General features: G+C 34.2%; 1 protein-coding gene across 1 annotated transcript; it reads right to left on the bottom strand.

Annotated features, from left to right (window-relative positions):
- Window positions 1-313: 313 nt before the first annotated feature.
- LOC139900923 (GDSL esterase/lipase At1g29670-like) lies at window positions 314-6,361 on the bottom strand. Its single transcript, XM_071883671.1, has 5 exons — window positions 6,109-6,361; window positions 1,515-1,639; window positions 1,098-1,331; window positions 763-1,000; window positions 314-546 (listed from the first exon to the last, which is right to left on the bottom strand). The coding sequence occupies exons 1-5, from the start codon at window positions 6,359-6,361 to the stop codon at window positions 314-316; spliced, it is 1,083 nt and encodes a 360-aa protein (XP_071739772.1).
- Between the last annotated feature and the right edge of the window lie 8,728 nt (window positions 6,362-15,089).

Genomic DNA, 15,089 nt, shown 5'->3' with positions numbered 1-15,089 from the left:
TATGTTTTTATGGAAATTGACAGTTCTAAGGGTACCATGAATAAAACTGAGATCAAGTTAAGATCCTTTGATTAAGAGGGTAAGAGTTTGTCGATCAAAATACATAATAACAATTTAGTATCATACAAATTTTATTATAATGAAATATACATAACTATTCACACTTTTACCTAACATATTATGAAAATTATTTTGATGGATTTTGTCACATTCATCAATATGAAATACCTAACTAAATTTCAGCATATTGATTACTATAACGAATAATGTAGATTTACATTTACATGTTCTCATATTTCTTCAGTACAATGTATCACCCCCTTTTGTCCAATTTTAAGTTCACCAACTTTTGTATATCATGTGGGTAAGCATCCGTGGGTAAAAGTGCTGTATATGATCTTGATGCTATGACCATGTTGGAAACTTCTGCAGGGTGAAGTGCATCAAAGAAAATAGACATTGTGCGAACACGACAAGGAGTTGAATTCGGAGTACACGGCCAATCCCCACTTAGTTTACAACAAGGAGGTGTTCGCAATCCCACTTCTAAAAAAAGAAAGAAAAAAAAAAAAAACATATTTAGTATGAGTCCTTGTTATACTATAAGTCATACTTCTAACTCATTAATGTTAATAAAATTTTAAAAATTTAAGATTTGCATATATACTCCTAATTAGTTAAGTTCTATACTTAATCAAGTAATGAAAGAAGTTATTGTCATAATCACATGGTATAGTAATTGTTTAAAGTTATTGATTTTACCTCCTTGTGGATATAAAATGCCGGAAGTGTTGATAAAAGTGAATCTTGCATCGGAATTTAGTTTATTGAGGTCATCCACAAGAGGTTTAAACTTTTCATTGAATAATCTGATTGAATCGTTAACCCATTCAACGCACTGTTTCCCACCAGTGCCAAATTTGTTTACCATAAGAGGCGTGCATCCTATCTGTGTCAAACCAAACATTGCAATCTTCCTACCTCCCAGTTTATATAAACTCTGCCATATATCATATTCATACATATTATATATTATAAACACTAGGTTTATAAATCAAGACTTTTATATACATGAAAATAAATAATAAGATGTGTACCCTTAGTTGTTCGGAGTATCTTTGCATAAGAACATTTGCGTATTGATCTGCTTTAAATGAATGGCTTGAGTTGTATTTTTCGGGCATTAAGAAGTTGTTAATGTAATCGTTGCTTCCGACATTTACAAGGTAAATGCATTCTTTTAGGAATGATGTGTTCTTATGCATTTGTGAAATGCGTAAAATTGTTGAACTGTGATGTATTATTTGCCTGCCCAAGCTGATTCGATCACCCTGTAAGGAAATAAAACGCCAAAAGTTAAACAAACATGATTAATCCAGAAAGCTTGAAAGAGCATTTTGTTAAATTTTAAAAATTAATTAAAATAGCTTAAATAGATTAACTTGTATAGGTTTACTAAAATAGAATAATAATGAAATGTAACGGGTACCAGTTCCATCATAAATGGTGATTACATTATGACTTCCACTTTCATCTCGAATTCCAGCACCACCACTAGCGTAGTTTACACCTTTACTGATTTGCTCATTGGTTGCATTAGGATATGGTGGAATGAACTCTTTGAAGCCTAGAAGTTCACCTAAAATCAAGCACACGAGCAATTTTTTATTTCTTTTAAAAGAGGAGCTATTACCTGAAATTTTGTACTAAAAATAGACCATATCTCTACATCTATATTCTATATTCTATATCTATCTATATCTATATATATATTTATTATCTATTACTCGTATAACAAAAGTAATATTTGCAAAGCACACATATAAAAAAGTTGACAAAGCAAAGCATTGACCCTTAGATTAAAAAGCCCAATAAATCATGATCATCGGATCCCAATAAATCATGATCATCGGATCTAAATTCCTTCAATTATTTGCAAATATATCAAAGACTTTATATCTCAAACACCCATCACGAATCACAATTCATTCACATCCCTTTGTGCCCTAACGCCAATTAAACATACAGTGCTCTCAAATCATTCAATAATCATTCGTTTCCTTAAATAAATTCAAATGGTAGATTCAGACTGTGGAGTTTTCCTATCAATTGAAATCAGTTTTGTTCATCAATTTAAGGTTTATCATAGGAATTGTATTAGGGTTTATTTACTAAAAATTTATGAAATTAGATTGGGAATTTGCTGTTAGGTTATGTTTATGTGTCATCCACATCAAGAAGGGTGATTGATGATTAATTTTTATCCTCATTGACGATAAGGTAACAATTATGCTACAAAATTACAAATGATTGAATTCTTACAATATATCAATGATAAATGATTAATTATTGAGTTTCTGTTACAATTTGTGATTATGATAAGTGATATGTTTAGTTTTGATTTGATGGGTCTTTGTAGATTGATATTATTTGAACAATTTGTATTACTGAGCATAGATGAACTCACGTATAGCATTGGATATCTAAGTTCAGAATGATGTAATAACAGCTCTTGCATGTGGGTCAATGTGGAAACTACATTGGTGTGTTTTAATTGCAGGTAATGGTAGTATTGCTTATGTTTTAATTGTGTTGTACATTGTACATATTCTTTTTATTTATTATTATAAATATCTATAGTTAATAGTTAATATTAAAATTCTATAATGATTATGTTATTATTAGGTTAATTCATTTGTTAAGAAAAAATCAAAAAGAAAAAGAAAAAAATCTAAGCATAAATGTCATTAATATAAATAATTTTGAATTAAAACTAAATCTTAATTAATTATTATTATTAAATCTTATTAATAATTATTTTAATTATTAAAATTAAATAATTTTAAATAATTTTAATTAGTTATTTTGAATTGAGTACGAGAAGATATAAAAGTTAAGCAGAAAGATATTAATTCTAAATTTATATTTTAAATTATACTTTTAAAATAAAATGACAACCAATATTATCTCTTATGATTGGATATAAATTGTTTAATATTCATTTTAATTATTTGATCAAATGTTCAGCTGACGAGTTTTTTAGTCGGACTTTGTGGTTCCACGGGTCATTAAACTAATGACTTTAGCATTTACGTTCACTTAATACCTAAAACATATTATTAAACTGTTTCGTATAAACAAACTCGTGGTTTCACGGGTCATTTCACTAGTTAATATTAATTCGCTTTTCAAAAAAAAAAAAAAAAAAAAAAAAAATGAAAGATGCTTAGGATTCATGTGATACTATAGCTTATTGGTTGTTAAATTATATATGAGTTTCTGATCACACGACAATTAAACTTTCGATAAGCGGCTATAATAATAAGTTTATGGAATAATATTTTTATTTTTATCCACCATATATGTTTCTTATATTAAAAATAATTTTGTAATTAGAATAGGTTACAAACTTTTTATACTGATCATTTAATTAGTTGTTTGGAACTTTCAAATTTCTAATGTATACCGGGTATATGCAAGGTTGAAAAAGATGCGAGACGGGGTTCAGACGGTAGGGTGTTTAAAACGTCGCAAAGGAAAAACGGGGTCGAGACGAATGTTGACCAACGTTGACTTTTTATATATATTTCAAACATGAATATAAGAACATTTAAAATAATACAGAGTATTTCAATGTAAACATACATATATCTATTTGCTTTTAATTTGAAATATATATGTTTGAAATATTTATTTTTGAAATTTATTTAAAAGGTTAACGTTGGTCAACATCCGTCTCGACCGTCTTGGTCATTCGTCTCGGTCGTTGATGACCGTTGTTCACCGTTGTCGACCGTCTTTTTGGCGTAGTTGACCTTTTTTTAACTGTTTCTAGGTTCGTTGCAACGGTAGCATAGTAAAACCGTTGCGACGTCCGTTGTGAAGTCTGTCTCAACCATTTTTTACAAAACTGGCTATATGTAGGTTGTAAAATACCATAGTTTGTTTGGTTTATTTTATACACCCGTAAATTCGCGAGTTATAAACTAGTATTTAGATAAAAAAAACAGAATTTATCTTTTGACGAATGACATAAAGTATGTTTCTTGTCCATTAATCTATAGTTTCTATTAAAATTCTAAAATGATGATGTCATAAATACACATTTTTAAGCTTTAAAAAAATTCAAAAAGAAATTAAAAAATTCTTAGAGCATCATGATGATGTCATAAATAATAATTAATCTTAATTATATACACTTAATTAATAACAATTAAAGAAAAAAATGATAATAATGAAAAATAAATGCAAAAGATATATAGCCTAAATAATTATTCTGTTTCTAAATTTAAAAAAATTTCTCCTGCATATTATTTAGTCAAAATTTCAAAACAATATCACATATCTTCATATTAATAGTTTAGTATTCTCTATTTCAAAATCTTTGATTATTTCGGATCGTATGTTCCAGGCAAAATATTTGTGGTACGCTTTCGTTGTCATTATTTGCTAAACGCATTTTATAAACTACACTAATTTGATTATCAAGTTTGTTAGTCGTAATCTGTGGTTTCACGGGTTATTAAACTAAATGACTTTAGCATTTACATTCGCTTAATACCTAAAATATATCATTAAACTATTTCGTTTAAATAAACCCGTGATTTCACGGGTCATTTCACTAGTTTCACATATTCATTTAAATATAAAAAAAAAAAAAAACTGTATTCAGTTAGAATCGAGAAAAACATAGTTAAATTTCACTTATAAATTTATAACTACTACTTTTAGACACTTTATAAATTTATGCTAATATACCGTATTTTGTGCATTTTTTTTATGTGACTGCTTGGCGTCCAAATATCAATAAAGTGATTCAAATGCCGTATTTAGGCCAGGTGCAATTGAACCGCCACCACCACCGTTACCAATCGCCACCCTATCACCACCATCACCAGCAAACTGTCACTGGCTCCGCCAGTGGCTACTGCAACGGCAGTAACGAAAGAAAAGTGAGGCCCACTTCAATTTTTGAAATTTTGGATCCGTTAGTTTTTTTTTTCTTTTTCTTTTTTCCAACCCATTTCATATGTATATGTATATACCCCATTACTTAACCAAAATCATACATTATCACTTTTAAATTTTCTCACTTTCAAATTTTCACTCTCAATTTTTATACACAAAAATGGCTTCCACACACACTGTTACGTTCGAGATTCACGGCAGCGGGTTGTTTTTTGATGACGGTGGTAAGGTCGATACCTTAGATGTGGCGGTTATTGGCCTTTACGTTAGCGATTTGTTCGATCATTTAAGGCGAACCGCTCGAGGATAACGATAAATGGGCGTGGCTACTCAGAACCGCAATAATCAACTCGACAAATGTCGTGTTGTATACGAAACATATTTGGGACGATCTTCCTCACGTAACTGATCGCAGTGAGGATGGTTATTATACCGATTAATCGGTATTTAGTTTATGTACTCGTGTTTTTTTTATTTACTCGTGTTTTTTTTATGTACTAGTGTTTTTTTATGTGCTCGTGTTTTTTTTATGTACTCGTGTTTTTTATTGTACTCGTAGTTTAATTTTAATGTTAGCGTATTTTTATTAATTAATGTAATCGTTTTTTTTTTGTTTCTAATTCGTATTTTCTTAGTTTATAAATGTTAATTACGTAGTATATTTATATTTTAAGGTTTAAATAATAATAAAAAATGGGTAAAGAGAGGTGGTGAAGTTTATAATTGTGAGAGTTTAGTGAATGAAATGTTAAAGTGTTTGTGCTGATTTAACGCTGATGTGGCGGGTAAAAGTAGTGTGAAAGGAGAAAACCATTACATGTGACCTTACAGGAACAATCCTACTTTAAAGGCAGTGGGGCCCGGTGACTCCACTAGAAAAAAAAAATTAATAAGTAGTTTTCAATTTGTAATACCCCAAAATTCAATTATAGGGCCCATATTTATTCAGGATTTCAAGTTTTTTGAAGTTAAACGGTGATTAAAGTCCCCTTCAAATATAATTAGTTTTGAAAAAACGATCGGGACCCCTTTGAATTATTATGATTCTAGATTCGCCATTGCGTATTTGTATGATGCATATAAAATTCAAACTGTGTAAAAAAAAAAAAAAAAAAAAAAATTACATAGAGAGAAACATACCAATGATGTCTGCTGATGTACGACCATTGCTAAACCTGCCGGTAGGGCCTTTTGGGAAATCAATCCCATAAGGTGGGTAATTGGCTTTCCACGTAGTCGCCAATGGGTTATTATTACCACCATCTACCAACGAGTCTCCAAATATGAAGTAACATGGAACTTGAGTCTGACTAGAGACTAAAACCATTAGAAAGTGTAATGACACTATAATGATAAGGCTTGAGACTACTATTTCGTGTACAAACTGGCCCATGATCATTGGATTACAAGTAGCAAGAATTTGGTTCACGATGCTGAATGCGTGCTTTTTAAAGAGAGAATGAGAGGTGGACAAATGAGTTAGGTAAAATAATAGAAAATTTGGTGACATTTACCAAATTTACGAGTGTAAGTATTCACTTTCATGTTAAATTGTCAATTTATCACCCAAGTAGTTATAAAAAAATATTGTTATGATTCATGCTGGTAATTATCAGTTCAACTCTTTAAAATTAGAAGTATTACAACTATATCCTTCTTAAAAATGATTTCAACCTCGAAATCGAACATTAAAACTGACCACGGTATCATTAATCTTGTACAAGCTGCGAATGTTGTTGGCAAAAACACAGAAAGACGCAGCAGCTAAAACTGCAAAGCTGATGAAACATGACTAGGAACTTCGAAATCAACAGATTTAACTCACACAAAGGCGGAATTAGTGAATCAAATCCTCTAGTGAATATGAAATGCTTTTTGGGATTAATTAAGTCAAACCACAACAATGGATGTGTGATTAGATTAACACCTATAGCTATTATTCACCTCTTGAGTGATTTGAGTTGAGAGAGAATCGGACAGGCTACCAGATCCGAGTGATGTGTGTGTAATGAGAGGCTTAACCTAAAATGAAGAACATAACACTTATATACCCCTACTGTTGACTCAACCGCGCGAGTCAGCCCTCACTCGTACGAGTGGGCTGTCTCAGTCGTACGGGTGATCACTTACTCGTGTATGTTTACACAGATTAGGTTTGTGACTCAGCTCAGCACACTCGTGCATATGAGCTTGTTAGCCGTACGAGTGAGGCTTCACTCGTACGTCTGACTGAGTCTAATAAAGTCAAACATCCATATCGCGTTTCTACAGTACCTGTAACCACATATAAACACAGATAGGATAATAACGAGCGATCATGGTAGCCCATAAACTGAAGTACTAATCACAAACGTAGGATAGATGTCTAGGGACTTACAGAAAATGCATCAACAACTCCCCCTAGGACCTAGAACATCGATTACAATAAAGTAAACGTTCGTGAAATACATATAAGTCCAAAAGTAACATCAGTTTATCATCAATACAAATCCGGATTCTCTCTCTCACATAAAAACATCAAAAACAAAATACAAACAAGCAACACAGTATCTGACAGGATTCAGTTGGCCTGAGCTTGGTTCGAGCTTTGAGCATCACTTTCTCTGTTAAGGTAGGCATGGTAGACATCGATCACAAGTTGATATCTCATAGCTTCCTCCTTTTTATCATCTCTAAACGTAATGTGATGGTGGTGAAGTGTCTCCACATCAAAACTCGACAAGTTTCTCAGCCACATATGATCCAGAATCCTCACATTATCGAACTGTATGCTTCCATCATCTTTCTCAATTGCAGTCAGGATCACTGCTTCCTTCGACAATTCATCATAGAACTACCATATGAAGTTTTTACATATATCCTTGGGTAAGGGCATCAAAGGAGATTGTTTCATGTACTTAGCTGGACGAAACTTAACAACTCGAACAGGTCCACCTTTTGAATTCAACTTTGTTGGGTGCATGGAGAACCTGGCGGTTGTTGACTTAAAGATATCTCATTTCCATGTTTTGTACTCATATCTGAGTTTTCTCTGAAACAATCTGGAAAGGTCATTATCCTCAGCGTTCAACATCTTCAGCTTCGCAAGTTGCATGATCTCAAAGTAAGGAAGAGTTTTGAAGTGACTCGGTCTTGCCATATAATCAAATCCTCCTTCCCTCTTGATCGCAAAATAATTTATCTCCTTGAAGTATCCCCAGCTCAGAATTTTACCCTTGGCATACTTCTTGGTTCTCTTTCCCTTTTCATAGAAACTGACAAACTTTGGCTCGAGTTATGGCTTATTCATCTGATCAGGGTTAACAACGTTCTGTTTCCACCAACTCTGACGAATATCGTATTCTTCAACGTTTCTATTCACCTTAACCCTATCACGTTCGAACCACTTCTTAATCTCATTCCATCCCTCGGCTTTAGCTTGCTCGGCTCGGAGTATCTTCCTTTTTAGTTCAATCTCATTTCTTTCTTTCTCAACGAGCAGTTTCTCATGTCGGATTCTCTTATTCCTTTCCATCAAAACATCAACTTCTTTTATTTGCTCCTTGTATACCTTCCTCGCCTTTTCTAATTCAATCAAACTCTTCGTTTTCACCTCACTACTCAAATTGAAAAAGTCACTTAAAGTATTGAGTGACGGATTCGAGTAGGGCTCGAGCGAAGGTATAACAATGTATTCTTCTTCTTCTTCTTCTTCTTCTTCTTCTTCTTCTTCTTCTTCTTCTTCTTCTTCTTCTTCTTCTTCTTCTTCTTCTTTCTCAGATTCTGTCACCAATTCATCCTCGGAGTCAATAATCACATCCTCTTTCACATTACCTTTACCGACAGAATCTTCACTCTTTTCATCGGCAAACAAATTATCAAAATCACTTAAATCGATATTTTGGATTGATTCGGGAGGGAATTCAGCAGCTGGCACTTCTTGTGGAGCCTTGTTTTCAGCTTCAACTGTCTCTGCATCCTCTGTATCATTTTCACTATCGTATGCCAGAGCAGCAAGCTGTTCCACTGGGAAATCACTTGGTGGAACGTCCCCCTTTTCTGCATCATTAAAAACATTTGAATAATTCATATAATATTCAACAGTAAAGACCTCACCATATTCATTAAAGCTTCGAATAGGTATCACTAACGGAATTTCAAAAGAGGGTCCTCCAGTGCCAGCGTCTTACTCATCATCTTTTTCGTCACCACCCAAATAAGAGGAATATTCTCCTCCATCCGTTATCAACTTGGTTTTACCAGATGTAAGCTGCTTAATCTTATCATTCAACTCCTTCAATTTCACTTCATTCAAACTCTTAATCTCCACAATCTCCTTCCTTATCTTTGCAGATCTTTCCTTCTCACGGTTCACACGTCTCCACAACTTTTTGTTATCATCAACCAACGACTCAATCTTAGCTTCACTAGCTTTCTTCTCTTCGACCGCTTGATTTTCGAGATTCGTTATTTTCATGATCAAAGACAATAGAAGATTTTGCTGTGTCTTGAATTCTGATGACGTGACCTGTGGTGTTGTAACAGCAGCCTTTGGTGAGGTAACAGCGGCTCTGGCATCCTTCATAAAGCCGGAAGGTTGTCTCTGAGCTTGTTGTCTAGAACCTCCATGAGATGACCTCTGTGATGAGTCATAATGGTGTTTGGTTCTCTTCTCCTTCTTCTTGGGTTGCTCGGAAGTCATTGCTTCTTTCCCTTTCCTCTTTCTTTAGATCAAACTAACATTCTCTTAAGTCGCTTCATCATCATCACCATCATTAACATCATCATTATCATTATTTCCTCTTTGAGCTTCACCAGTAGCTCTCTGATTATCACCTTCACCTTCCTCCTCATTAGTAACTTCATAGTTAGAGTCGCAATCGTCATTTCTCCAAGCATTACCAGCTGGACATCTATATTCTTACTTGATGAGATGGCAAACAAGCTTTCTTTTAAAATCAGGTTTCAACTTCTCGTTTAGTGTTTCCTCCATTCTCCGAAAAGTTATCAGATTCATTGGTTTTAGGTGAATAATATCATTTTCAAGCTTTGGTAGATCTGGTGCTGCGTCATCGATAATCAATTGAAGAAAACGAGCATAGATAAGATATCTCTGTGTAGAACTGAAGTGATTAGCTTTGAAGTAATAGAAAACAAATCCTGAGAAATCATACGGAGCCTTTAGGACGAGTGCAACAACGGTACTCTGCACTTTCTCATTCAGCTTATCAAAACCAGCTTTTCGTCCACTTAAGCAGTACATCAACACGTGAGCAAGATATCAATACTGTGGAGGCAGAAGTGTCTTCATCAGTTCTGAATTACCAGCAAGGTAACCAGAGTATCCACATCTTTTGAAACATCCGTGGATTCTTTCTAGATTGATCGTCATGTGGGAGCAGTTCTCATCATTAAAGCCTAGGATCCTTCTAATCACAGTCTTAGAAACGGTAATCTCATGCCCTTGAACAGTACTAACCAGCTTCGCTTCATCCTCTAACACATCAAGTACTACATTTCTCCAGAATTCCCTTTGGTGGCTATAGTAAGCTGTACACTGAGTTGAGATCGCGGTATGGATCCTTGATCGCTTAAGAAACTTGACAATCTCCTCAAAATGATCACCTTTCTCAAGAGTAGTGTCGTAGAGAGCGACTTGATTATTGAGCTCACCCATTTCTAGGATAATATCTGGTTGAGCAGGTGGGTTAACGGGATTAACTTGAGGATTCTGTCCTTGCTCCCCCCGAGCTTCTTGATTAACAACTGGAACATTAACTTGTTGTTCAGCCATTGGAAGTATCTTACCAAACTGAAACATCAAAAGAAATGTTAGAAATAGTAATCATAAATCATAAATCATCAACGCATTCGCAACAAAGTGTCATAAACTTGTTAAACAGGACAAACCGTGCGAGTGGTACTGTCACACGTGCAGATGAGATCTCAGTCGTGTGAGTAACATGGTCACTCGTGTCACTTTTGACACGTTTGAGCAATAACATGGTTTCAGACAAGGTACACGGTTGAAGCTTATAAGTATACGCGAGTGAGCCAACCGTGTGGTGACTCGTGCGGTTAAGCATACGTGTCAGCTCAGTCAAACGAGTGAGCATCCAAATAAACATCAAGTGAAATCAAACGAGTGGGCTAGATGTTCACACGGTTAAGCCTTAACCACGTACTGACTCGTGCGAGTCATGTCCCACGCGTGCGAGTGAGGTCACGCGTGCATGTCTGATGAAACTAATATTAAATGTATTTTTTAAATCAACGAGATTACATGCTTGAGTGTTTTAGGGGCCGATTTACATCACGATAGTGAGCTTAAGTATCGTTTAACACAAAACAATAGCAAATAGCATCCTAAACACACTCCAATTGCATAAAATTCAACTTATAAACCACTAGGGTTTCAACACATTCAAACAACAAATGAAACAAGTAAAACTCGATGAAATTATACCTAGTAAGTGGCGCTGAGATCGGCTTAATATGCTTAACAAAACCTACGGTGGAAAACGTGATTGGTGATGATCGATTTTTGAGAGAAAAAGTGGGTATGGGTGTTCAAGTGTGAGCGACTGTGCTCAGCACCCCATATTTATACTCTCGTGCTCAATCGTACGGTTGAACACACGGTTCACCATCAACCGCGTGCCTTACAGAGTCACTCGTGCGTGTGACCCAGAAGTCTTAGGACAATTCTAGAACAGGGTCATCCGTACGGTTAACCTCAATCGTGTGGTTACTCGTACGGTTCACACTTCAAACGTTCGAGTGAGCCACTTATGCAAATTTCAAATTTTCACAAACTTAGGATTTTGACTCATTTTGCAATCTTAGAGCTAACTAACACTTTTAATTTGAGTCATAAATCACTAATCCATCAAAATATGATCATTAACACTTAGGCAGACCAAGAATCTTAACCAAAACGAGGTTATTACTCTAAACATTCTGTTTCACATGAGTAAGTCCTACAGTGTAATGTCATCTTAAGTTCACTAACACCTTAAATCATTAAAATCCTTCAAACAATCACAAGCTCTACAAACTTCTATCTTGTAGATTTGGTGGTCAAAAATATCTTGATCTTGACAAGGTTCTTTTAGATGTCATTGTATATTCAGAGGATAATCAGAAAATAAGGAAAAGATAAAATCTTTATGAGTTTTCTGATAAGTAATGTCATGCAACTAAAAATATGCAAATAAAAGACATTGTATCATGAAATGCAATAACATGCAAACCAAAATATTTTTGTTGTTTTACAGTTTTCAATGCAAACTATTTAACAGACAGATAAACAAACACATACAAATCCACATTCTTTTTTGTGAGCAACTTGATTTAATAATTTAAAAATAGATCAGAACTGATATATTGAATCGACTTCTGTTGTTCATTCGTAATTATCCAGTCTATGTCTATTATCATGCAATTACTGATATCAATCCTCATTAAACATGAACAGACTCCTTCTGGACACTTCGACAATCATGTTGGCATTAATTGCTTGAACATTATAGAGCAATGATTTTTGAGATCACGCTAAGTTCATTAATCCTTGATTCTTTCATCACTTACGATTGTGCGTTTTTATTAGGTAGTCAATTCATTACGCGTAACTTTTCGTTATCTCTATCCATGTACTTCAATCAAATTGAACATGATGGTTCTCACGGCATTTTGAATAACCCTGTCAGCCTTTGGTTTCTACCAATGTGTTGACAATCTTCAAATTTAGTTGGTTCGGCAGATCTTAGGATATATTGGATTATCCGAGTAGGCGCATTATTTACCGCGGGGATTGGTCTACAGTTAAAGCAGACTTGCCTGATGACCAGTCATCACACGAAATAAATCTCAAGGCCCTTAACTTCTTTATGTTCAAGTTGTCATGGAAAACGGAATCGAAAGATAAACTTTCATATTTTTTTATTATCTAGAGTATATCTAGGTAAGTATCTTTCCAACTTACAGTCTTAATAGGTATAACTCTAAATTGCAGACGAGAAGAATCTTGATAGTTCAGTGTGAACGTCGTGTTTAAATAATTCAAGCTGCGCGGGGGCGTCACACTAAGAATGATCTGAGTTCTTTATGAGCACATCATGAATTAGCATTCTTCATACTTTCAGGACTTTGCCATCTTGATACGCCAATTATTTTTTACTTTGATTTTCTTTTGATATTTCTTTTTCAGCATATCACTGTCTTTTGATATATTGATTTTGAACGCCATCATGAATGGATTTTCCATTTTTATGCATGAACTCGTGTTTCTTTGTTGTGTGCTCAGATCACTCGAAGGTGTTCTCCCTTAAATGCTTAAATGGTCTGCAAAAAGGAATTATACTTTTCGACCTTAAGCGAGAAGGGACACATAAATCAAGCTTTAATTAAACGTGTTGACACAATTTATGAACTAAAGAAAGAAAATGAATGCGTTAAAGCTGATTTAGAAGCAATTTCAATTAAAATGAAATGTTGGGCAAGTGCGTCACAGTGGAATGCATTAATGGTGGAAATTAATGACACCAAGGGCAAGGGTATTGGATATAAGTCTGCATCTCCTCCTTTTCATAACACATTTGTTAATGCAAACGTAGTTGTCAGTCGACCAGAAGACTGTATTCCCCCTAGTTATGAAGATTACGTTGAAAAGAATAAAAAATGTAGTTCAACTAAGAATACAACTTCTGATGATACTGCTGAAGGTGCTCTAGATCATGAGGAAGATAGGAAAACTGGTTTAGGAGATAACTCTAAGACAAGTAGGCTTAGAACACCAAAAGGTCCTGTTAGAATTTTAAGAAATCCTATATTTGCTGACAGACCTGTTCCTCCTATTACCCCTAAGCCTGTTTCAAAAGATAAACCAAATGATTCTCATGTGTTCGTAAGAAAACAAGACCCTTCATCTTCAAACTCTAATAACGTGTATGAATTTAAAATTTTACTAAAGTGGTACATGTCACTGAAATTATCTACTTTACTGGCAAAAAGTGAAAATTGCCACATATGACTTGTATATACAGTGACATAAAATAATAATGTGCCATTTAAAAGCTCTCTACAATGACACATAATGCATTTGCCATTAAAAATGTATGCCACTAAATGTAAATTTGTTTTTAGTGTAAATGTGTTTCTTAATTGAATTATATTAGTTAGACTAACATAAAATAAATTAAACTAATTTGTGTAGTACTCGTACAGATGAAAATGGTTGTGGCATAAAGTATGTGTCACTACAGCAATCTTATCTACTATGGCAATAAAAAAGTGCCACAATAGCCATAAAAAGCTGCAGCGACAGAACTAAAAAGTGCCACAAGAGGGATTTAGTGGTAGCATTTCTAGTGGCACTTTTTTTTATGTGTCAACGATTCCCAGACAGGTCTATAGTGGCACTTTTTGATGCTTTTGTGGCACTTTTTGTATGCCACTATATTTCGTTTTGTTTGTAGTGAGATCGTGAAGTTGTTTTTTATAAACTTTGATCTGCTCTTTCAACTCGTTTTCAATCTTAGTGGTCACATGGTCTGTATGCCATTTATCTTTCTTCTCCGTATAAGCCTTTGTTAAATTGTCTTTTGTTATTTTAGATTCAGCGAATTTAACACATTCATTATCAGTAGATGGATCAGAAGATACCTGTTGAGCGTTATTTGATGAAGAAGTCTCAGCCATAAATGCAAAGTAATTTGTCTTCTTCCCATCATCGAGCTCATCTTCTGATTCTGATGAATCTGTAAGAAACTTGATGTATCAGCATCTTTTTCCAAATGAATTTGTTCAAGTCTGTCCCAAATATCTTTAGCTTTTGTTAACCCGGTGACCTTCTCAAGATCACTTTCTGATAAGCACATCTTTAGTAAATCTACTGCTTGCTTGTTCAGTGCCTCGAAATCAGTTTGATCAAGTCCAGTGTGATCAGCTTTAATCTCAACTTCTGAATTTGAAACTTCATCTGAATTATCATCTTCTGAATTTACACTCTCAAGATCTGAACCTTCACCCATGAGAACTAACATTTCCAACTCTACTACAATCATTCTACCCCATTTGTCTAGTTCCTTGTCAGCATTAAATAAGGTTTCTTCATGTTGATCCGCTTCTAGACTGTCTTCAAA

Source organism: Rutidosis leptorrhynchoides, chromosome 3 (genome assembly GCF_046630445.1).
Source record: "Rutidosis leptorrhynchoides isolate AG116_Rl617_1_P2 chromosome 3, CSIRO_AGI_Rlap_v1, whole genome shotgun sequence".
Taxonomy (NCBI): domain Eukaryota; kingdom Viridiplantae; phylum Streptophyta; class Magnoliopsida; order Asterales; family Asteraceae; genus Rutidosis; species Rutidosis leptorrhynchoides.
The sequence above is the reverse complement of the archived record's forward strand: the minus strand, read 5'-3'. Positions and strand labels throughout refer to the sequence as shown.

Excerpts from the sequence above, each read along its gene's own strand:
- LOC139900923 (XM_071883671.1), bottom strand. The coding sequence starts at position 6,361 with ATGGGCCAGTTTGTACACGAAATAGTAGTCTCAAGCCTTATCATTATA. Across the intron at positions 1,640-6,108 it reads TACATCAGCAGACATCATTG|GTGAACTTCTAGGCTTCAAA; the intron begins GTATGTTTCTCT and ends GCTTGATTTTAG. Across the intron at positions 1,001-1,097 it reads GATACTCCGAACAACTAAGG|AGTTTATATAAACTGGGAGG; the intron begins GTACACATCTTA and ends GATATATGGCAG.